Source organism: Neoarius graeffei, chromosome 8 (assembly GCF_027579695.1).
Source record: "Neoarius graeffei isolate fNeoGra1 chromosome 8, fNeoGra1.pri, whole genome shotgun sequence".
Classification (NCBI taxonomy): domain Eukaryota; kingdom Metazoa; phylum Chordata; class Actinopteri; order Siluriformes; family Ariidae; genus Neoarius; species Neoarius graeffei.
In genome coordinates this window covers 52,570,856-52,595,254 of record NC_083576.1, presented here as the reverse complement: position 1 = coordinate 52,595,254, position 24,399 = coordinate 52,570,856, and the positions used below count along the sequence as shown (strand labels likewise).

At 41.1% G+C, this 24,399-nt stretch overlaps 1 protein-coding gene across 4 annotated transcripts in view; it reads right to left on the bottom strand.

Annotated features, from left to right (window-relative positions):
• slc7a3b (solute carrier family 7 member 3b) overlaps positions 1-24,196 on the bottom strand; it is a 35,017-nt gene extending 10,821 nt beyond the window's left edge. Inside the window, exons 1-8 of one of the 4 annotated variants that reach the window (XM_060927841.1) lie at positions 24,101-24,196; positions 6,670-7,092; positions 6,180-6,341; positions 3,849-4,020; positions 3,447-3,559; positions 3,132-3,354; positions 853-992; positions 387-489 (exon numbers count right to left, since the gene is read on the bottom strand). In XM_060927841.1, coding sequence (XP_060783824.1) covers positions 387-489; positions 853-992; positions 3,132-3,354; positions 3,447-3,559; positions 3,849-4,020; positions 6,180-6,341; positions 6,670-7,039 — 1,283 coding nt within the window. In that variant the 5' untranslated portion in view covers positions 7,040-7,092; positions 24,101-24,196. Of the gene's footprint in view, positions 1-386; positions 490-852; positions 993-3,131; positions 3,355-3,446; positions 3,560-3,848; positions 4,021-6,179; positions 6,342-6,669; positions 7,093-14,343; positions 14,435-19,696; positions 19,801-23,498; positions 23,520-24,100 lie in introns of those variants that run through there. The other 3 variants (XM_060927844.1, XM_060927843.1, XM_060927842.1) reach the window with 3 other exon arrangements.
• Positions 24,197-24,399: the final 203 nt, after the last annotated feature.

The following is a 24,399-nucleotide window of genomic DNA, read 5'->3' as shown; positions in this document are numbered from 1 at the left end:
CACCAACATCCTAGAGTTGAAACTGTTCTGTACGGAGGAATGGGCTAAAATTCCTCCAAGCCGGTGTGCAGGACTGATCAACAGTTACTGGAAACGTTTAGTTGCAGTTATTGCTGCACAAGGGGGTCACACCAGATACTGAAAGCAAAGGTTCACATACTTTTGCCACTCACAGATATGTAATATTGGATCATTTTCCTCAATAAATAAATGACCAAGTATAATATTTTTGTCTCATTTGTTTAATTGGGTTCTCTTTATCTACTTTTAGGACTTGTGTGAAATTTGATGTTTTAGGTCATATTTATGCAGAAATATAGAAAATTCTAAAGGGTTCACAAACTTTCAAGCACCACTGTATGTATGCAGTGTGAAAGCATACCAACCTGAGAATCAGCACGCACACTGCCACAAGGGTGTAAGCCAGGAGGGTCCCAATGGACATCAGATCCATCAAGGCGTTCAGCTCAAAGAAGAAGGCCATCAGAGCTACACAGCAGAAATAGAGCAGAGAAGTTTATTCAATAAGAAGAAAAAAAAAAACTCACCTATGGAAACACAAACATTTGCAAAGTCCAGAGTACAAGTAGGCTTGTGAGATATAATGATTTTGTCATCTCTACACAACAACATGCCCAGTGATGTTTATGCAGTTTTTAGACTAGTGCTTCCCTGCTCAACACTGAGCAGCATCGATAGTAAAAATGTTGGCTATGTGGGCATTAGACACCCGATTTGTTCAAAACTATAATGTTTGGGGTTTAAAATATCACTATATTTTAAAATGGAAAAACTAGAGAAGGGAAAATCAACATCACACAAGCCTAATCCTGAATATCACTCCAGCGCTACCTGCTATAAAACCGGACACAATGGTGGCAAGCATGGGGGTCTTCGTTTTCTTGTGGATACGGGAGAGGAAACGGAACAGCAGGCCATCCTCAGCCATGGCAAAGATCACACGGGGCATGGGGAACATAGAGCCCAACAAACTAGAGCCAGGCAACAATAATACTAATTAACATGCAAACAATAAAAACCATAATTTCATACCACAGAAATGGAACAATCAATAAATAAGTAAATAAGAAAATGAACAAAAAAATGCAGAAATAATCAGCAAATTTGTATCACTGCTTTAACCTTTACATACATTTCAGTTTAATAACAATCTATTTTAAATTTTGTGGAAAACATAAGTGTATTAAAAGTAATTATGCATTTTCTTGACTTTTCCTAAAACAAGACGTTATATTCAGTTGATTTAAATCTTTTTTTTAGACCTGAGAGTAAAGAAGGTGAAATGAAAGCGGTCTTTTAGGTTCACTCACATGTGCCATCAGCAAGTGAAGGAGATTTGTATTGTTTGCACTGCTAGTACAGTGGTGCTTGAAAGTTTGTGAACCTTTTAGAATTTTCTATATTTCTGCATAAATATAACCTAAAACATCAGATTTTCACACAAGCCCTAAAAGTAGATAAAGAGAACCCAGTTAAACAAATGAGACAAAAATATTATACTTGGTCATTTATTTATTGAGGAAAATGATCCAATATTACATATCTGTGAGTGGCAAAAGTATGTGAACCTTTGCTTTCAGTATCTGGTGTGACCCCCTTGTGCAGCAATAACTGCAACTAAACGTTTCCGGTAACTGTTGATCAGTCCTGCACACCGGCTTGGTGTGCAGGATTTTAGCCCATTCCTCCGTACAGAACAGCTTCAACTCTGGGATGTTGGTGGGTTTCCTCACATGAACTGCTCGCTTCAGGTCCTTCCACAACATTTCGATTGGATTAAGGTCAGGACTTTGACTTGGCCATTCCAAAACATTAACTTTATTTTTCTTTAACCATTCTTTGGTAGGACGACTTGTGTGCTTAGGGTCGCCTTGCTGCATGACCCACCTTCTCTTGCAATTCAGTTCATGGACAGATGTCCTGACATTTTCCTTTATAATTCACTGGTATAATTCAGAGTTCATGGTTCCATCAATGATGGCAAGCCGTCCTGGCCCAGATGCAGCAAAACAGGCCCAAACCATGATACTACCACCACCATGTTTCACAGATGGGATAGGGTTCTTGTGCTGGAATGCAGTGTTTTCCTTTCTCCAAACATGACACTTCTCATTTAAACCAAAAAGTTTTATTTTGGTCTCATCCCTCCACAAAACATTTATCCAATAGCCTTCTTGCTTGTCCAAATGATCTTTAGCAAGCTGCAGACAAGCAGCAATGTTCTTTTTGGAGAGAAGTGGCTTTCTCCTTGCAACCCTGCCATGCACACTGTTGTTGGTCAGTGTTCTCCTGATGGTGGACTCATGAACATTAACATTAGCCAATGTGAGAGAGGCCTTCAGTTGCTTAGAAGTTACCCTGGGGTCCTTTGTGACCTCGCTGACTATTACACGCCTTGCTCTTGGAGTGATCTTTGTTGGTCGACCACTCCTGGGGAGGGTAACAATGGTCTTGAATTTCCTCCATTTGTACACAATCTGTCTGACTGTGGATTGGTGGAGTCTAAACTCTTTAGAGATGGTTTTGTAACCTTTTCCAGTCTGATGCGCATCAACAATGCTTTTTCTGAAGTCCTCAGAAATCTCCTTTGTTCGTGCCATGATACACTTCCACAAACATGTGTTGTTAAGATCAGATTTTGATAGAGCCTTGGTCTTTAAATAAAACAGGAAGCCCACTCACACCTGATTGTCATCCCATTGATTGAAAACACCTGACTCTAATTTCACCTTCAAATTAACTGCTAATGCTAGAGGTTCACATACTTTTGCCACTCACAGATATGTAATATTAGATCATTTTCCTCAATAAATAAATGACCAAGTATAATATTGTTGTCTCATTTGTTTAACTGGGTTCTCTTTATCTACTTTTAGGACTTGTGTAAAAATCTGATGATGTTTTAGGTCATTTTTATGCAGAAATATCGAAAATTCTAAAGGGTTCACAAACTTTCAAGCACCACTGCAAGTGAGGTAATAAGATGTTTTTGGCGTTCTAAAATAATTTGCATCAATTTGTTGCTATAAAATCAGAACAAATAGGTCAATAGGATGTTCGTTGCCATGTAGTGAAAAGAACATGAGGGTTAACATTAAAATTACACACACCTGGTGGAAAGGGCGCAGAGGGAGCCTACAGCCACTGTGTAGCGAGCAGGCATCCAGTTCACATATTCAAAGGCCTTAGGCAATGGGTTGTCTTTGTCTAGAATGTAATAAGGCATCATCAGAGTGAGAGACGCAGACACTCCAAAGTAAGTAATGAAGCATATAAGCAGTGCAGCCACTATGGCTATTGGTATTGAACGCTGGGGGTTTTTGGCTTCTTCACCTACATGAAGGGGAAAAAATGAAAACCAGTTAGTTGGTCTGATTAACCTACCCAAAGACTATATGTTACATGAGAAGTGGAAAATGACATACTTGTGGTGGCAATGCAGTCAAAACCCACAAAACCATAGAAGCAAGTGGCTGCACCAGATAAAATCCCAGAAATGCCAAATGGTGCAAAACCCCCTATTCCAAAGCCTTTTTCACTGAAAAACACAAGATACATACATACTTTAATTCTGCAATAAAAAACAATTGTGGCGGAGCTAACGTGAACAATAATCTATATGTTGCAGTATTGCAATGTATGTACAAAGAATTATTGCTCATTAATCACAAATCATAGTTTTTCAGAATTTTTGTTCTACAATATGTTGTCCAAGTCCAGGCTCATAGTAGATATAGACCCTGCATGAGAAGCCATCATATTTCATGATGCACAATCAACACTTTCTGCCACCTCCTAAACATCAGAGATGTGGTTGGTTGACTCACTCAGAAACTGGAGGGGTATTGTTGTTTTTGAAGTCCTCCTTAGTGATGCTCCAGTTGGCAATGTCGCCCTTCACAAAGCCAGCAATGATGACAAAACCCAAAACCAACAGGTTGATGCATGTGAAGATCTTGTTCACCAGGGCTGACTCACTCACACCAAGCGCCAGTAGGCCTGCAGAGTGGGAGGTGAGAGTTGCAGAATTACTGCCATTACTGTCTTTTAGCACAGGCGTGGTACAGACTCTTCCTCACTAACAACCGAAGTTGGGCTTTAGTACTCTATGTACAGTATGTATCACTTCAAGACGGCATAGGTACAGTGGTGCTTGAAAGTTTGTGAACCCTTTAGAATTTTCTATATTTCTGCATAAATATGACCTAAAACATCATCAGATTTTCACACAAGTCCTAAAAGTAGATAAAGAGAACCCAGTTAAACAAATGAGACAAAAATATTATACTTGGTCATTTATTTATTGAGGAAAATGATCCAATATTACATATCTGTGAGTGGCAAAAGTATGTGAACCTCTAGGATTAGCAGTTAATTTGACGGTGAAATTAGAGTCAGGTGTTTTCAATCAATGGGATGACAATCAGGTGCAAGTGGGCACCCTGTTTTATTTAAAGAACAGGGATCTATCAAAGTCTGATCTTCAACAACACATGTTTGTGGAAGTGTATCATGGCACAAACAAAGGAGATTTCTGAGGACCTCAGAAAAAGCGTTATTGATGCTCATCAGGCTGGAAAAGGTTACAAAACCATCTCTAAAGAGTTTGGACTCCATCAAGCCACAGTCAGACAGATTGTGTACAAATGGAGGAAATTCAAGACTATTGTTACCCTCCCCAGGAGTGGTCAACCAGCAAAGATCACTTCAAGAGCAAGGCGTGTAATAGTCAGCGAGGTCACAAAGGACCCCAGGTTAACATCTAAGCAACTGAAGGCCTCGCTCACATTGGCTAATGTCAGTGTTCATGAGTCCACCATCAGGGGAACACTGACCAACAATGGTGTGCATGGCAGGGTTGCAAGGAGAAAGCCACTGCTCTCCAAAAAGAACATTGCTGCTTGTCTGGCTGCCCACTGCTCTGAGTGTGTGTGCATGTGTTCACTACTTCAGATGGGTTAAATGCAGAGGATGAATTTCACTGTGCTTGAAGTGTGCATGTGACAAATAAAAAGGTTTCTTCTTCTTCTTCTTGTCTGCAGTTTGCTAAAGATCACGTGGACAAGCCAGAAGGCTTTTGGAAAAATGTTTTGTGGACGGATGAGACCAAAATAGAACTTTTTGGTTTAAATGAGAAGCGTTATGTTTGGAGAAAGGAAAACAGTGCATTCCAGCATAAGAACCTTATCCCATCTATGAAACATGGTGGTGGTAGCATCATGGTTTGGGCCTGTTTTGCTGCATCTGGGCCAGGACGGCTTGCCATCATTGATGGAACCATGAATTCTGAATTATACCAGCGAATTCTAAAGGAAAATGTCAAGACATGGTCCATGTTTCAGGTCCATGAACTGAATCTCAAGAGAAGGTGGGTCATGCGGCAAGACAACGACCCTAAGCACACAAGGAGTTCTACCAAAGAATGGTTAAAGAAGAATAAAGTTAATGTTTTGGAATGGCCAAGTCAAAGTCCTGACCTTAATTCAATCGAAATGTTGTGGAAGGACCTGAAGTGAGCAGTTCATGTGAGGAAACCCACCAACATCCCAGAGTTGAAGCTGTTCTGTATGGAGGAATGGGCTAGAATTCCTCCAAGCCAGTGTGCAGGACTGACCAACAGTTACCGGAAACGTTTAGTTGCAGTTATTGCTGCACAAGGGGGTCACACAAGATACTGAAAGCAAAGGTTCACATACTTTTGCCACTCACAGATATGCAATATTGGATCATTTTCCTCAATAAATAAATGACTAAGTATAATATTTTTGTCTCATTTGTTTAACTGGGTTCTCTTTATCTACTTTTAGGACTTGTGTGAAAATCTGATGATGTTTTAGGCCATATTTATGCAGAAATATAGAAAATTCTAAAGGGTTCACAAACTTGCACCACTGTATGTGAGTGCAAACTTCACGTGCTGTAGACTGTACTCATTGCATAAATACACAAAATATTATTAGTATCAAGTAGTAGGTGCTGTCGGCTTATTGACTTGTAGTCAATGATATCATATGAACTGCATAAGCTATTTGTTTTACTTTTTCAGCAGATTGAGTAAAGAAGTCGTTTCAGATGGAACTCTATGAACCATGCTGAAAAGATTTAAAATATGAAATGGCGTTAAAAATTGTTGTAAAATTGATGGTAAATGAACTCACAAGTAAGCAGGATGACAAGAAAAAGCGCAAACAGATCCGGATATTCTGTCAGCACATTGTCAGTGTATGGAATAGTTAAGTATTCTTTTGACAAGTTCGAGATCTTCTGATGCACCAGGTTGTCGAAAGTGGAGCTCCAGGCTCGGGCCACACTGGCTGTGCCTAAAGAAGAAAACAAAAAGAAAGCACTTGAATATAGCGTAGTCTTCACACCCTCAGGACCTTCACAAACACTTCATATGTTTTAAGTTATTTCAGATTGATTGTAACAAGTTCTAGTGTTTTGCCTTATTTATAACCTCTACTGGGCTGACAGCTAATTCATCTATTAGGATTCAATACTGGCAAATCCACACATAAGTGTCACTACGCTTGTTTTAATGTCAAGTGTCACTTTGATTAAGAGTTAATTGCTTGCTGCATCTGCTCTGTGCCACTTGATTTCCAGGTGTACAATGTCCATTTATTGGAACATACTCCACCAACTCACCTATTACGTAGGATAGAATGAGGTTCCATCCAGTGATGAACGCCCAAATTTCACCCACTGTCACATAGCTGTAGAGGTAGGCGGAGCCTGTTTTGGGGACACGTGCACCAAATTCAGCGTAACACAGACCAGCAAGCATTGAGGACAGAGCTGCAATCAGGAAACAAATCACGATGGCTGGGCCAGCTTTGTCCCGGGCCACTTCTCCAGCTAGCATATACACTCCAGCCCCTAATGTGGCCCCAACACCCAGAGCAATGAGGTCCAGAGTGGACAGACAGCGAGCAAAACGAGTCTCCATATCTGTGGTGTCCAGCACACGCCTACGCACCAGCATCTTCCCAAATGTGATCAGCTTTGAGTGCATCATGGTGGCAAATCAATCACAGGGAACAGCAAAGAGTAAGAATGTTGAAGAAAAGACTGTGAAGAAGAGAAAAAACACAAGCATTAGTGGGTTGAATACTTATAGAATTGTTCAAAATCTGGATCAGATGCTGTTGTATGTATAAAAAGAAATAAATGCTCTAAAGGATCCTGGTGTGACAAATTAAAGTTTTAAGTAATCACACATCAGCTCTAAAGCTCAGCGAGACAGCAACTGAGTAAAAATAGTTTTTATAAAATTCTGAAGAAACATTTGTGCATTTGTACATCTTATATGTGACCCTCCATTACAAAGCCAGTCAGAAGTCGAAAGTCACAATGCTGATATACGTGGGGGAAATACATTGTGTGGGCTAAAATAGTCCATTTTTAGACTTTGGCATTATATCAGAGTATAATGTCTACACTTTTGTGTTTTGAAAGAATTTTACAGAAATTCATACCTTATAACCTTTAAAACATGCTTTTACTGAGATGATGTATTCAAATCCTGGTAGAAATTCATCTCTCATCTCATCTCATTATCTCTAACCGCGTTATCCTGTTCTACAGGGTCGCAGGCAAGCTGGAGCCTATCCCAGCTGGCTATGGGTGAGAGGCGGGGTACACCCTGGACAAGTCGCCAGGCCATCACAGGGCTGACACATAGACACAGACAACCATTCACACCTACGGTCAATTTAGAGTCACCAGTTAACCTAACCTGCATGTCTTTGGACTGTGGGGGAAACCGGAGCACCCGGAGGAAACCCACGCGGACACGGGGAGAACATGCAAACTCCACACAGAAAGGCCCTCGCCGGCCACGGGGCTCGAACCCGGACCTTCTTGCTGTGAGGCGACAGCGCTAACCACTACACCACCGTGCTGCCCTGGTAGAAATTCATTAAAAAAAAAAAAAAACAGCAAAAAAGGGGCAGCACGGTGGCGTAGTGGTTAGCGCTGTCGCCTCACAGCAAGAAGGTCCGGGTTCGAGCCCTGTGGCCGGTGATGGCCTTTCTGTGTGGAGTTTGCATGTTCTCCCCGTGTCCACGTGGGTTTCCTCTGGGTGCTGCGGTTTCCCCCACAGTCCAAAGACATGCAGGTTAGGTTAACTGGTGACTCTAAATTGACCGTAGGTGTGAATGTGAGTGTGAATGGTTGTCTGTGTCTATGTGTCAGCCCTGTGATGACCTGGCGACTTGTCCAGGGTGTACCCCGCCTCTCACCCATAGCCAGCTGGGCTAGGCTCCAGCTTGCCTGCGACCCTGTAGAACAGGATAACGCGGTTAGAGATAATGAGATGAGAAAACAGCAAAAAACACCCTTCAGACTTTGTACCATTGATTGCGTATTTCTCACGATAACCCTTCATGTCTGGTATCAAAAAACAGTGGAGATTTCACACTCACTAGATTCAGTATTCATTTTGAGGTAAATCCAATGAGCAGCTAATAAAATGGTATAAAACCAACTCATCTTTGTGTAAACAAAATCTCCTTGTTGCTATGCATGATCTATAAGATGGCTTCTCACTGTCTGTGTACGCATGCGAAAAGCAATGCAGCCAATCAGAAGCCTTCTTATAGATAATGCATAGCATAGTTCCTGTTTATTTATTTATTTTATTGGTTTATTTGATAGGGACATTACATCTTAATGAACATTAGTATAAATACATAATACTATCTCTAATACTTTCTTCTCCATGCTCTCACGGAAGGCGGTCGCATTTCTCTCCCTCTCCTCTCCCTTATCTTCCCTGCTTTGCTCCTCTCGTCTCGTCTGTCTACTGTCTATACTTTTGAGAGACTCTCTCCACACTGCTCTCCAAACTAAAAATCATGTAATTGATAAATTGTTCTCTCAACACAATTGACACAATTTTCTCGACGAGGAGCCTGGGTTTGGGGGAACCGGGCCTGTCCTGCCAGAAAGTTCGCAGCTGGCTACACGATGGATGCGTGGGAGAAGTGGCGGGTCGTGTGCCTGGCGGTTCTTCCTGTGGAGGACACTGAAGACATCTACCTATTCGGAACCATGATTACAGGTCTTTTGCTGATTGGATTAGGCATTGTCCTGGTTTATCGAGGAAATCAGAAAACGGTGACAGCTGTCCAAAGCCCCATAAAGCTGCCTGACATGATTGAAGCAGTGGGCAGAGCTGTTGGCACTCAGACTGTGGCTATTCAGAATTTGAACTGCAACATGGATAACATCATGGAGAAGCTTTTGGCTTTGCAAAGGAAAATGGATCGATTCGGAGACCAGAATGGACAAACAGAGTAGTCGTGTGAAAGAATGCATCTACTCGCCCCAAGACCAAACGATCCCAATCTTATCTGCTTTCGGCCCCCTCAGACAGCACTGGGCTCGGTCAAGGCCGTTGCTGGAACAACAACTCCCCTGAAGATCACTGCAGTGAGACGCTCTTGTATTCCTTCCCCCACCTCCCATGGTCGCCACTTTTTACCCCCAGTGTGACAAGCGGGTGCTCGACCAGCACCGTCATGGCTGCAGGAACGGACGGCTGCTTGCTTGCGCTGGGTTACCTCCCCTCCCCTGATCGCCCCCCCCCCACCCCCTCCCCCCTCAAGTCCCGAGTTTTCATGTTGTAAAGTGTACTTATTTTGTGCTTATGTGCTGAGGTGTTTTTTTTAATGTTCCCACACTGTACTCCCCACAGGAGCATAGTGTGGGGGTTGCTTTTTCTCCTCCTCTCTCCTCATGTTACTCTGTAATTTTCTTTCCATCCCTGTCTTCCTATCCTGTCTACTCCCCCTCTGTTAATTGTATGTATGTGTATATGTACGGACGGGTTGATGGCCAATTTCGCTGGTACTTGTGACTAATGACAATAAAGGGTTCATTCATTCATTCATAATGTAAAGACACCGGAGTTAGTATAACTGCTAATTTTCATCCGTTGTCCGTAGGCAGGTGACAAAAAATAGCCTATCTACAGACACATTACAACTAAACATTTACTAAAAACAAGACCAAAAAGATAACAATACCACAATGCACAACATAAAACAAAATAGGACAAAGACAGCAATTAAAAAGAAAGAAGAAAAACTGTATCAGATATATGCCATATTAAAAATGAGTGCAATTCTGGTTTACCATCAGCCATAATTTGACATGGACTTTAAATTGGTGGTATGTAGGGTACTCCCTTAATGTAAGTGGTAAGTGGTTTGAACCATAGCAGGAGAAATTGCAGAGCTCTTAAAGTTAAATTGCAACAGTAGTTAAAAGTTGAACGAATTAATTGCAGATCTCTTCACATTACTCAGGGAAGATGAGATTATAACTGATATCCAGGCTTGTAGTACTCGAGTCCAGGACTCGGATTCGAGTCCGACTCGTGCCCTAATTTTAAAGACTCGTGACTTGACTTGGACTTGAGCACTGATGACTCGGACTTGGACTCGGACTCGTGCATGAACTGCATTCGGACTCGTAAATTGGAGACGAGGATTCTGATTTTTTCTTTATTTTTTGTAGCATGCCATAATAATTTGGCATAAGATATTTATATGTATACAGGATATAAATTTCTGTTCCTGTATTTATATTTATACAGGAACAAATCCTGTAAAAAAAAATCTACATTTTTTAAAATACAGTATGTTAATAACATGTTCCTAAAAGGGTAGAATGAAAAAACTGTGTTCATCTGTGAAGCCATAATAAATATGAGCCCCAAATTTCATTTTAATATTTTTAAAAAATATGTGTTGCTAAAGATTTAATGTAGTAAACTTTACAAGTAGATTTCTCCATTTTGGTTTTTTTTTGCTTTTTTTTTTTAAAAAGTACAATCTGATGACTGACTACATGTCTCAGTGGAATATTGGTCAAATTATGCATCACTGGAAGGCTTTTTTAATGGCCTTTCATGAAAATACAAATCACTCAATTTTGAAAATTTGACCAACATGATGGGTTTTGTAACGCTGGGTCCCATATGTTAGTTGCTACATTATTCTTGAGTCCCTTAAAACCAGAACCATATTTTATGTTTTGACTCCAATTATCTTTGCACTCGAATTAAAACATTTATTCAGATCTAAGTCAACATTAAATTATTTTATAAACATACAAAGACACGGGTGTACACTGACACATGCACAAACACACCAACCATATTGTATCTTTCAGAGGTTCATTCACATTTTAAATATTTAACGTTGAACTTCTATATTTTAATTAAATTGCACAGTAATATTGACATGACACAAAAGACATTATTTAATCAGAAACCAATAAAACGACAGATTAGACCAAAATCAAGCTTTTGGCCTAAACGTTTATGTCCTGTTTTATCCCACTGTGTAACGTGTCAATTCATCTTTCTACTGTGTGCTAGCTTAAAGTAAAACCTCAAAGCAAAACAAACACTAAGCCCATGTTTACATTAGACCGTATCAGCAGATCATCAGATTAACATTTTTAAAACGATTAGTGTGCACACAGCAACACCAATACACGATTTGCATGCACACAGCAACACCAATACACGGATACGCTCGGCTCCACAGGCATTCTGTGCTCCAAATCACTCCGCCCTGAACAGCGAGTGCCCTCTGGAGGGTGCGCACTCCGGCCCTGCGCAACTCACAGAGCACGCGAGTGAAGTGCACAAGCTATGATTCGGGACTGAGCCGCTGTGTGTGTGATCCCAGCGCATATCACTTACCACTTGCAAGTGGAAGGATGGCAAGCCTAAAGACAATCATAACTACACAATGGACAGTATTTGCATCAGTATTTGCAGTATTTTCATACTTTTATACTCTTTAATGAAAGGTGATACAAGGCGGAAGTCCGCGCCGTTTTTCAGCAGTCGCGTCACATGACCAACGCCAGCGAATCAGGAAGGTGGATGTCACAGTGACGTTGTCCAATGACGACGCCAGCTAGAGCTCAGCACAGCGTATCCGCGTATCTCAATGTTTACACAGCACCGGACCAGACACGATCTGGATTGAATACGTGGACCCTGGCGGATTCCCGTTTCCCGGCGTTTCCAGGCGTTTTAATGTAAACGGACAGTGCATCCGCGAAGAAAACGAGACAGATACGGTCTAATGTAAACTTGGCCTAAACTCATTTCAAAAGACTATCCCATTGGTATTAGTTGTGTAGCTGTGTGCATCACAACACACACACACACACACACACAAAACGCCTCCAGTCAGAGAACAAAAAACAACCTCCAGAGGGTTAATGGTTGCAAAGGGAAATGCCTACATGCCTACTATGTCCCTTTAGGCTACCTAGTTAAGGAAATCGTTTAGGAAATTGTCGACTCGAAAAAACATTATTATGTAACATTATGTTACTATGAAAATGGCTTATGTTGAAAAGGCTTATTAGTGCTTATACTGAAGAAAAAAATATCAAAAGCAACCATTTCATCTGTGTAAATTGAGAATAGGGGAACACTGAGGAGGACAAATGAAGAGATACCTTTAAAGCAGAATATGAGGAAATCAGGCAAATGAATCACAAAGGAATGGCAAAAAAGAAAGAAAACAAGGAAGAGGAAGTCAGAAAATATAGTCATGCATCTGTCCTGAACAAGTTTCGCAGGGCTCATTACATTTTTAATTTGATCCTGTGTGAATAAACAACGATGCAGGGAAAATACTGAACTCTGGAATATAACTATCACCTCTTACAAAAGAAAGCTAGACAGATCATGTGACATTTTCCATTTTAGGGAGCTGATTTTGAATTAGGTTCTTGTCTTGTACAACAACCTGAGCAGCTGTGCCTGTTTGTTCAAGCACTATCCAGCAATTATAAACCTAATGGGACAGGAAAAAACCAGGACAAGCTGGTTTAGATGTTGATCTGTTGCTTTGTTCTAAAGGAAATGAGTTACAATGAGATCATCTCACTTGGTAAATAATGACATACAAGTAACTTACAATGTGCCAAAATCCAGCTGAAAACATGTGCATTTTATGAAGAATAATAAAGACAGCAAAATGTATCATTTCAAAATAATTAAGAAGGTCAAATACGAAGCAGAGACCTAACAGAAGAATACTGACTAACCAAAAACTCACTTTATTTACTAGACCTATACCAAATGTATATTTAGTGCATCTACCACCTACGGCTTCCTCAATCATGAAAGAGCATCTGTAGTAGAAATGGAGTAGTGAAAGAGGAAGCGACAGAAAAACACCACGTGTACAACAGTGGCGGCTGGTAGTCTTTCAAACAGGGGAGGCTGGTCGGTTACGATATTTCCAGATTTTAAAAGAAAAAACACATCAATTTTGCCTATACTCTTGCCTCTGATCTGGCTGATTGTTGGCAGCGTCACAAACTGTGAAATAACAGGTTCTTTTGGCCCATTAGCCTACTGTCCAATATACATGATGGTGGTGTTGGGGGGGGGTATATTTTAACATTTTATATTTTAAAATTGTGGCATGTTGTTTAAAAATTGATCATTACTGAAAGCAGCTCTTTGTCAGGAACCTCAGCAGTAACAGCAGAGTGTTCTGGAATAGGCACAAGCACTGACCTTGGGGAGCCAAACATAGAGCTGGGTGCCACACATTTCATTCAATGACACTTTCCCTATATTTTACTTATTTTGACTGAGAAATGTTTTATTGACAATTTTGATAACCCTTCACTTTTAATCCAGGTCTGTAGTGTGAAATGTTCTCAGCTGTGTTTTTGTTTAAAAATGTTTTCCAAATTGTAGCTGTGTTTAATTCATATCCAGAGAAATATATATTCCAATATAATATACTCAGCATAAACATTTTAAATAGATTCTATATTTTTGGTCCATCCATGACATATTACTAAAGTAGCCTATTTACTGTTGTTGATGTGGGTCACTTGCTGTTAGCCAATTCACTTTCTCGTACCAGGAGAGCTGAAAGGAACGAGTATTATTCCCTACCTTTTTCACCAAGTCAATTTGAGGCGCTGGTCTACCCTGCTCTTTAATTTTAATTTTTTCCTCGAAAGGAAGACTGGCAAATGGCTTCGCCAAAATTAAATCAGCAATGCTTGGCATCCGTGCGCAGCTTTCTTGCTAGCTGACTAGCCCCCTCAAGTTCAAGTTCAGTCACTCAAATAAACGAAATTTCTGGAACTAAGATAGCAAACTTGACAACACTATATTTACACTTTATTTACAATGAAAATATATACAAACTAAAAAAGCTGGTAGAAACCGTATGTAATGAATGAAATCGAAATGTAAGCTGATCTCTTACAATACACCACAGCACTTGCGAATCCGCATGGGACTGAAGTGAAACTCACCGCTGCCTGTCTATATTTGGAACGAGCTGTCAATCAAAGAAAATATCCGGCCGCTTTCACCAATCACCAGTCTCCTCGCGGAAAGCTTTGCCATATCCCTCCCACTGTGAGGCTGGGAGTCCGTAGGCGGGCATTTTCGCAGTATTTGTCCAATAACCATCTTGCATTTTGATATTGAAAAGCGCATAGCTCCCAAATGCCATTGAAGTCCACTGAGGCTGGGAGTCCGTGAGACTCCGTGGGTGGGCGTTTTCGCAGTATTTGTCCAATAACCGTCTTGCATTTTGAGATTGAAAAGCGCAGAGCTCCCAAATGCCATTGAAGTCCACTGAGGCTGGGCTGCATCGCGCTGTCACGAGGGGGAAAAACTCACGCACACATTAAAGTTGTAACGGAATGATTTTGCACTGTAGTTGGGTTGAGCACATATATTTCTATGATTCTGGATCTGAAATAGCAATGTTATAAGGTCGGCTATAACATAAGCCTAGCGCAATTCATCCTACACGATGTTCGTCATTTTTAGAGGAGGCTGAGCCTCCCTCGTTGTCTTAGAGCAATCGCCCGTGGTGTACAATGACATACCTGTAAATTCCAAGCAAAACCACATTTCTTCTTCTGAGAAGAAAGCATGCTAGCTTAAAGGAAGTGGTTTCTACAAAGAATTTGACACTGCAGATTTTATAAGAAATCTCCCATGCACATATCCCCTGAAGTGGCGAGAGCAGTATACAGTGGATATAAAAAGTGTACACACCCCGTTAAAATTATAGGTTTTTCTGATATTAAAAAAAATGAGACCACGATAAATAATTTCAAAACTTTTCCCACCTTTAATGTGACCTATAACCTGTACAATTCATTTGAAAAACAAACAAATCTGTGAGGGGGAAAAACATAAAAAATACAAAACATACAATAAGCTGGTTGCATAAGTGTGCACACCCTTAAACTAATACTTTGTTGAAGCACCTTTTGATTTAATTACAGCGTTCAGTCTTTTTGGGTCAGAGTCTATCAGCCTGCCACATCTAGACTTGGCAATATTTGCCCACTCTTCCTTGCAAAAGCGCTCCAAATCTGTCAGATTGCGAGGGCATCTCTTGTGCACGGCCCTCTTCAGGTCACCCCACAGATTTTCAATTGGATTTAGGTCTGGGCTCTGGCTGGGCCATTCCAAAACTTTTTCTTCTGGTGAAGCCATTCTTTTATTGATTTTGATGTATGCTTAAGGTCATTATCATGCTGAAAGATGAAATTCCTCTTCATCTACAGCTTCCTAGCAGACACCTGAAGGTTTTGGGCCAAAATTGACTGGGATTTAGAACTGTTCATAATTCCCTCCACCTTGACTAAAGCCCCTGTTCCAGCTGAAGAAAAACAACCCCAAAACATGATGCTGTCACCACCATGCTTCACCGTGGGTATGGTGTTCTTCTGGTGATGTGCAGTGTTGTTTTTGCGCCAAACATCCATCCATCCATCCATTATCTGTAGCCGTTTATCCTGTTCTACAGGGTCGCAGGCAAGCTGGAGCCTATCCCAGCTGACTATGGGCGAGAGGCGGGGTACACCCTGGACAAGTCGCCAGGTCATCGCAGGGCTGACACATAGACACAGACAACCATTCACACTCACATTCACACCTACGGTCAATTTAGAGCCACCAATTAGCCAAACCTGCATGTCTTTGGACTGTGGGGGAAACCGGAGCACCCGGAGGAAACCCACACAGACACGGGGAGAACATGCAAACTCCACACAGAAAGGCCCTCGCCGGCTGCTGGGCTCGAACCCAGGACATTCTTGCTGCGAGGCGACAGCGCTAACCACTACACCACCGTGCCGCCCTGCGCCAAACATACCTTTTGGAATCGTGGCCAAAAGGTTCAACCTTGGTTTCATCAGACCATAACACATTTTTCCACATGCTTTTGGGAGAGTTGATGTATTTTTTTGTAAAATTTTGCCGGGTCTGGATGGTTTTCTTTGACCCTACCTTACAGTCCAGACACATGGAGGATACAGGAGATTGCTGTCATATGTAATACACAATCAGTACTTGCCAGAAATTCCTGCAGCTCTTTCAGTGTTACTGTAGGCCTCTTGGCAGCCTCCCTGACCAGTTTTCATCTTGTCTTTTCATCAATTTTGGAAGGACGTCCAGTTCTCGCTAATGTCACTGTTGTCCCATATTTTCTCCACTTCTTGATGACTGTCTTCACTGTGCTCCATAGTATATCTAATGCCATGGAAATGTTTTTGTACCCTTCTCCTGACTGACACCTTTCAACAGTGAGATCCCTTTGATGCTTTGTAAGCTCTCTGTGAACCCTGGCTTTTGCTGGAGGACACAACTGAGTAAATGTCTGAACTTTATTTGGGGTTAAACAGAGTCATTTTAATTGATGGCAGGTGTGAACCCAAAAAGACTGAACGCTGTAATTAAATCAAAAGGTGCTTCAACAAAGTATTAGTTTAAGGGTGTGCACACTTATGCAACCAGCTTATTGTACGTTTTTTATTTTTTATGTTTTTCCCCCTAACAGATTTGTTTGTTTTTCAATTGAATTGTACAGGTTATAGGTCACATTAAAGGTGGGAAAAGTTTTGAAATTATTTATCGTGGTCTCATTTTTTTTACATCAGAAAAACCTATAATTTTAACGGGGTGTGTACACGTTTTATATCCACTGTAAATACACAATGTGTTATGACCAGAATGCAAAACATTGGCTGTTAGATGTCATGCAAAAACATGTGATTGACAAGTCCTACAAACAGGTCTCTTTCATCAGATTCTTGCAATGGAAAAAAAAAAATTCTCCATCCCTGCCTGAAAGGCTATCCTAAGTCACCTCTGGCTCCCTATCAAGAATGTTATATTAGTTTATAGCCAGGATAATGAATTTTAGGACAGAGAATGATGAGCCATATACTTCAGAAGACCACAATAACAACGTTTTACAAAATCCATGATGTAATGTCATTTAACTCCTGAGGTCATTTGATGCAAAACAAGAAATGCTGGAGCAAAGCAATCCCACAATTTGGCTGTCTTAATGTAAAATCAGCATGTTTTAATAACAATAAAAATATTCTCATCTCATTATCTCTAGCTGCTTTATCCTGTTCTACAGGGTCGCAGGCAAGCTGGAGCCTATCCCAGCTGACTATGGGCGAAAGGGGGGGTACACCCTGGACAAGTTGCCAGGTCATCACAGGGCTGACACATAGACAACCATTCACACTCACATTCACACCTACGGTCAATTTAGAGTCACCAGTTAACCTAACCTGCATGTCTTTGGGGGAAACCGGAGCACCCGGAGGAAACCTACGCGGACACGGGGAGAACATGCAAACTCCGCACAGAAAGGCCATCGCCGGCCATGGGGCTCGAACCCGGACCTTCTTGCTGTGAGGCGACAGCGCTAACCACTACACCACCGTGCCGCCCCTGTATGTCTCGTCTCATCTCATTATCTCTAGCCGCTTTATCCTGTTCTACAGGGTTGCAGGCAAGCTGGAGCCTATCCCAACTGACTACGGGCGAAAGGCGGGGTACACCCTGGACAAGTCGCCAGGTCATCACAGGGCTGACACATAGACACAGACAACCATTCACACTCACATTCACACCTACGGTCAATTTAGAGTCACCAGTTAACCTAACCTGCATGTCTTTGGACTGTGGGGGAAACCGGAGCACCCAGAGGAAACCCACACCTACATGGGGAGAACATGCAAACTCCACACAGAAAGGCCCTCACCGGCCACGGGGCTCGAACCCAGACCTTCTTGCTGTGAGGCGACAGCGCTAACCACTACACCACCGTGCCGCCCCTAAAGGTTGGATTTTTTCCTCATTTTTCAGTGTGAGATGAAGCTACTTCATCAAAAGATGATTTTTTTTTTCCCTAACCCTTTTTATTAATCTTTACAAGAGGTGCCAATGATCGTGGAGGGCACTGTATAAAGAACAGTACACAATGTCAATATTTGTTGTGACGACCCTTTGCTTTAGAAAAGTCTCAGGCACAATTGGTGCAGTTTTATAAGGAAACAAGCTGGAGGTTTTACTGAGCATCTTGCGGAACCAGCCACAGTTCTTCTCTAGACTTTGACTGTTGTACTTGCTTCTTAATTTCACATGCAATACCCAGTAGCCTTCATTAGAAAAGTGTCTCTTACATAATATGATACTTTCTTTACTGACAGACAAACATTTTTCTGTAACATTTAATTTTGTGCTGGAAAACTAATGTTTGGAAATCTGAAATGTTTTTGTACTGACTCAAAGTCATAAAATGAAAATCTATTGCTGTGTCCGAAATCACTCACTCGTTCACTACACCCTACTCACTATCTAGGGAATTCTATATCGAGGACTATATAGTGAGCTCATTGGTAAAATGAAAAAAAACCAAAAAACACACTTTTGGACACTACTCCGCCGTGCCGTTATTTATGTCATTACTGTTGCACAATTAAAACGTGCCAGATCAGTCAGCTGGTGGGTTTTCAAAATAATAAATACATGCATTTTTTTTTTTTCGCGGTCCGGTTTCCATCAAATCATGCGCTCTGATTGGCTCGCAAGTGGTCCGGAATCCTACAATACGGACCCCGGTTACGGACCTTTGGTGACTCGCTCGTTCACAACAACAACAACAACAACAAACATAGTAGCAATTTTTTGTCAGCATTTATTTTCGCATTTCTCAGTATAGTTGCATTAATTTTACATCATGGATAGCGATAACGACAGTGTTAACAGCGAAAACGAGTTTTACTACCCTGATGAAGACGAAATAAAAGAAAACATTTCAGGAGAAAGCCGAAAACCTGTAACTGTTGCTAACGCCGAGCAAATCCAGCAGTTTATCGAGGAGCAAAGGGCAGAAAATACAACAAAAAAGACGACCTACGACCTCAATGTCTTTGGGAAGTTCTGTCAAAACCTAAATGAAGGTCGAAAGGTGGAAGACATACCTGGTGAAGAACTAAACATGTTGCTGTGCAACTTTTTCATGTCCACAACAAAGAAAAATGGCGATGTGTATGAGCCGTCCTCGCTCACGTCTTTCCAGAGAAGTATCCAGCGCTATCTGAATCAGTCCGGTTCGAAACTAAATATCTTCACGGACCCTGAGTTCAACAAGTCAAGAGAAGTCCTTGTGGCCTGTAAACAGCAGTTGGTCGAGGTTTTCGCGAAGGGAAACTGTCCACAAGCGGCCAGGGCATGTTTTTGACGAGCTTGTAGCAGGTTGGTTCTAAATATGGGTTCTATTTCGGGCACTCTCATTTTCTGTTAGAATTTAGTAAAGAAAAAAATAAATATATTATTTACCAGCTTAAGGCGGCATGGTGGTGTAGTGGTTAGCGCTGTCGCCTCACAGCAAGAAGGTCCTGGGTTCAAGCCCCGGGGCCGGCGAGGGCCTTTCTGTGTGGAGTTTGCATGTTCTCCCCGTGTCCGCGTGGGTTTCCTCCGGGTGCTCCGGTTTCCCCCACAGTCCAAAGACATGCAGGTTAGGTTAACTGGTGACTCTAAATTGACCGTAGGTGTGAATGTGTGTGTGTGAATGGTTGTCTGTGTCTGTCAGCCCTGTGATGACCTGGCGACTTGTCCAGGGTGTACCCCGCCTTTCGCCCGTAGTCAGCTGGGATAGGCTCCAGCTTGCCTGCGACCCTGTAGAACAGGATAAAGCGGCTAGAGATAATGAGATGAGATGAGATTTACCAGCTTAAGGTCGGTCCGTATCATGAAATACCGTGACAGAGGCCTCAGTCAGTATTTTCAAGACCTCGGTCACGGTATTTCATGATACGGACCTCCCAGCCGGTAAATAACATATATGCATTTTTGTGATAAATACATATTATACTGAGCGTATTTCCCACGTTAATAAATACAAAGTACTTTGTGTCTGTTGCATCTTTCAGTTCTTTTAAATCAAGGCTGAATCCTTTCTTCTTTGCCACTGCCTTTTATTAAATCAAATTTGAGGCTTTTGTTTAATTCCTCGCTCTGCTCTGTAACTTTTATTCTTGTATTATATCTGTCTTATTCTATTTTAGCTTACTTTCTATTCTCTTACTATTTTAATTGTACTTGACTGTCCATTCACCCCAACACACTACAATATCATTGCCATTTTTGTGCCACAACTTATAAATTTGTCTCGTGCCCATTGTCATAAGGAAAAACAAACTACTGCTCTACTCAGTCTAAAATACTTAATGGTCCTTATGAAACAGCTTTTACAGCTCTGTGAAAATGTGCGACCGCAATGCATGATGGTATATATTGCTTGGTTAGTGACTATCACCAAGTACACTACTTTTCATGATGCACTGTGGGATACTATGAGTCCACTGTATAGGGTGTAATAATTCTCACTATACATTCAGACAGCACTACAAAATGGCCAGCTCACTATAGGCTGTAGTCCACTACATAGTGAGTAGTGAGTGATTTCGGACACAGCATATAACAAAAGTTGTACTAAAAAAATAGTGTGTCTACAGTGGTGCTTGAAAGTTTGTGAACCCTTTAGAAATTTTTATATTTCTGCATAAATATGACCTAAAACATCATCAGATTTTCACACAAGTCCCAAAAGTAGATAAAGAGAAAGAACCCAGTTAAACAAATGAGACAAAAATATTATACTTGGTCATTTATTTATTGAGGAAAATGATCCAATATTACATATCCGTGAGTGGCAAAAGTATGTGAACCTCTAGGATTAGCAGTTAATTTGAAGGTGAAATTAGAGTCAGGTGTTTTCAATCAATGGGATGACAATCAGGTGTGAGTGGGCACCCTGTTTTATTTAAAGAACAGGGATCTATCAAAGTCTGATCTTCACAACACATGTTTGTGGAAGTGTATCATGGCATGAACAAAGGAGATTTCTGAGGACCTCAGAAAAAGCGTTGTTGATGCTCATCAGGCTGGAAAAGGTTACAAAACCATCTCTAAAGAGTTTGAACTCCACCAATCCACAGTCAGACAGATTGTGTACAAATGGAGGAAATTCAAGACCATTGTTACCCTCCCCAGGAGTGGTTGACCAACAAAGATCACTCCAAGAGCAGGGCATGTAATAGTCAGCGAGGTCACAAAGGACCCCAGGGTAACTTCTAAGCAACTGAAGGCCTCTCTCACATTGGCTAATGTTAATGCTCATGAGTCCACCATCAGGAGAACACTGAACAACAATGGTGTGCATGGCAGGGTTGCAAAGCGAAAGCCACTGCTCTCCAAAAAGAACATTGCTGCTCGTCTGCAGTTTGCTAAAGATCACGTAGACAAGCCAGAAGGCTATTGGAAAAATGTTTTGTGGACAGATGAGACCAAAATAGAACTTTTTGGTTTAAATGAGAAGCGTTATGTTTGGAGAAAGGAAAACACTGCATTCCAGCATAAGAACCTTATCCCATCTGTGAAACATGATGGTGGTAGTATCATGGTTTGGGCCTGTTTTGCTGCATCTGGGCCAGGACGGCTTGCCATCATTGATGGAACAATGAATTCTGAATTATACCAGCGAATTCTAAAGGAAAATGTCAAGACATGGTCCATGAACTGAATCTCAAGAGAAGGTGGGTCATGCAGCAAGACAACGACCCTAAGCACACAAGTCATTCTACCAAAGAATGGTTAAAGAAGAATAAAGTTAATGTTTTGGAATGGCCAAGTCAAAGTCCTGACCTTAATTCAATCGAAATGTTGTGGAAGGACCTGAAGCGAGCAGTTCATGTGAGGAAACCCACCAACATCCCAGAGTTGAAGCTGTTCTGTGTGGAGGAATGGGCTCAAATTCCCCCAAGCCGGTGTGCAGGACTGATCAACAGTTACCGCAAACATTCAGTTGCAGTTATTGCTGCACAAGGGAGTCACACCAGATACTGAAAGCAAAGGTTCACATACTTTTGCCACTCACAGATATGTAATATTGGATCACTTTCTTCAATAAATAAATGACCAAGTATAATATTTTTGTCTCATTTGTTTAACTGGGTTCTCTTTATCTACTTTTAGGACTTGTGTGAAAATCTAATGATATTTTAGGTCATATTTATGCAGAAATATAGAAAATTCTAAAGGGCTCATAAACTTTCAAGCACCACTGTAAGACTTTTGCACAATACTTTGAGATATAGTATTAAACAGCTATGCATTTTCTGCTACACTGAACTTAAAAAAAAAAGACTGTGATATTAGTTTTGCTCTTGTTTTAAGGTTAATCAAATATCACTTAGGCCACTCTGGCTGCATGTCCATGACATGTAATGTAATATAATCTAATGTAATGTAATAATACACAAATGGAGAAAAAAATATGATCAAGTCCTTGTTGTTAGTATAATAAGCAATATTTGTATATAGTGTATATATGGTACATATTTTTATAGGTGTATTAATGTAGTTTGGATTTCGGGGTAGTTAAAAAGGGGTGGGAAATTAAAAAAGTATTGTACTTCTTCCCACTCCTTTTTCAAACAATGTGCGGTGTTTTGTAATGTCTTAGCTCTTTATGTTATTTTATTTATTTTATTTTTTTATTTCTCGTTTTGGGTGGCACGGTGGTGTAGTGGTTAGCGCTGTCGCCTCACAGCAAGAAGGTCCTGGGTTCGAGCCCCGGGGCCGGCGAGGGCCTTTCTGTGCGGAGTTTGCATGTTCTCCCCGTGTCCGCGTGGGTTTCCTCCGGGTGCTCCGGTTTCCCCCACAGTCCAAAGACATGCAGGTTAGGTTAACTGGTGACTCTAAATTGACCGTAGGTGTGAATGTGAGTGTGAATGGTTGTCTGTGTCTATGTGTCAGCCCTGTGATGACCTGGCGACTTGTCCAGGGTGTACCCCGCCTTTCGCCCGTAGTCAGCTGGGATAGGCTCCAGCTTGCCTGCGACCCTGTAGAGCAGGATAAAGCGGCTAGAGATAATGAGATGAGATGAGAGATTTCTCGTTTTCTTTCTTTTGTATGTACAAATAGTTACATACATTTTTTATACATGTTCGAAATAAAAATAAATTCATTCATTCATTCATGAATCACAAAGATGGCACAGTATGACGTTATGTTTTTCAAACCAGCTCTGAGAAAACTGGGAACATGCAGGCCAAAGTGTAAACAAAAGCATAAATACTGTATAATGCTCTGGTCCACATGTCTAATGTATCATCATAAGACCTTACAAACACAATAAACAACAAGTCAATTCGATGCTATAACACAGCCTATTCATTATTGTGAATGGAATGAATACAGTCCCTTTTCAGAGTAACTCATGGGATGAGATAGAAACATCTGGTGGGTGTTTGATTGATTCACGCGGGAAAACACACACACGCACACACACACACACGCACGCAACCTGAGTTAGAACCAATTTCATAGCTTTTCCTCCTCTGATATCTTTACCAATGGTTCTACACATCATCTGGTTTGTTTCTGTAGTTTGTCACCAGATGATCAATTAAATTCGATCAGCTCATGGTCTATACCTCACCACAGCCTCGGAGCATTTGGGTTTGTTTTTTAAACTAAATGAGGTTATTCAGTTTGTCAGCTCTTCTCATCTGATGTGTTTTACTCATCTACTAACAGCCCATCTGCCTTTTTCCAACCCAATATGAGACATAAGTTATTCACTAAATGACAAAGTATTCGCGAGATCAGAGTTATGACATCATAAATATTAGAAATTATAAAACATAATAATAAAAAATAAAAAAAAATTATAATTACCTGCGCGTGAGAGAGAGAGAGAGAGAGAGAGAACAGATCTATACACCCAGATGTGTCCAGACAGAGAAATGCGTCTGCAGTGAATACCTTCCTGTAGTATCTATACCTATCTGAACCAAAGGAAATCCTTATAAGGGAAAAAACGCGGGCGGCTTTTTTTTTTTTTTAAGGTGACGTTTTAAAAAATGACGTCAATGGAACGGTCCTTTCCAGATGTCTCGCCTCGCGCGACGTCCAGTCTCTCCACCAATCAGCGCAGTTCAGGACAAATAATATAAACAATCTGATTATATAGACTG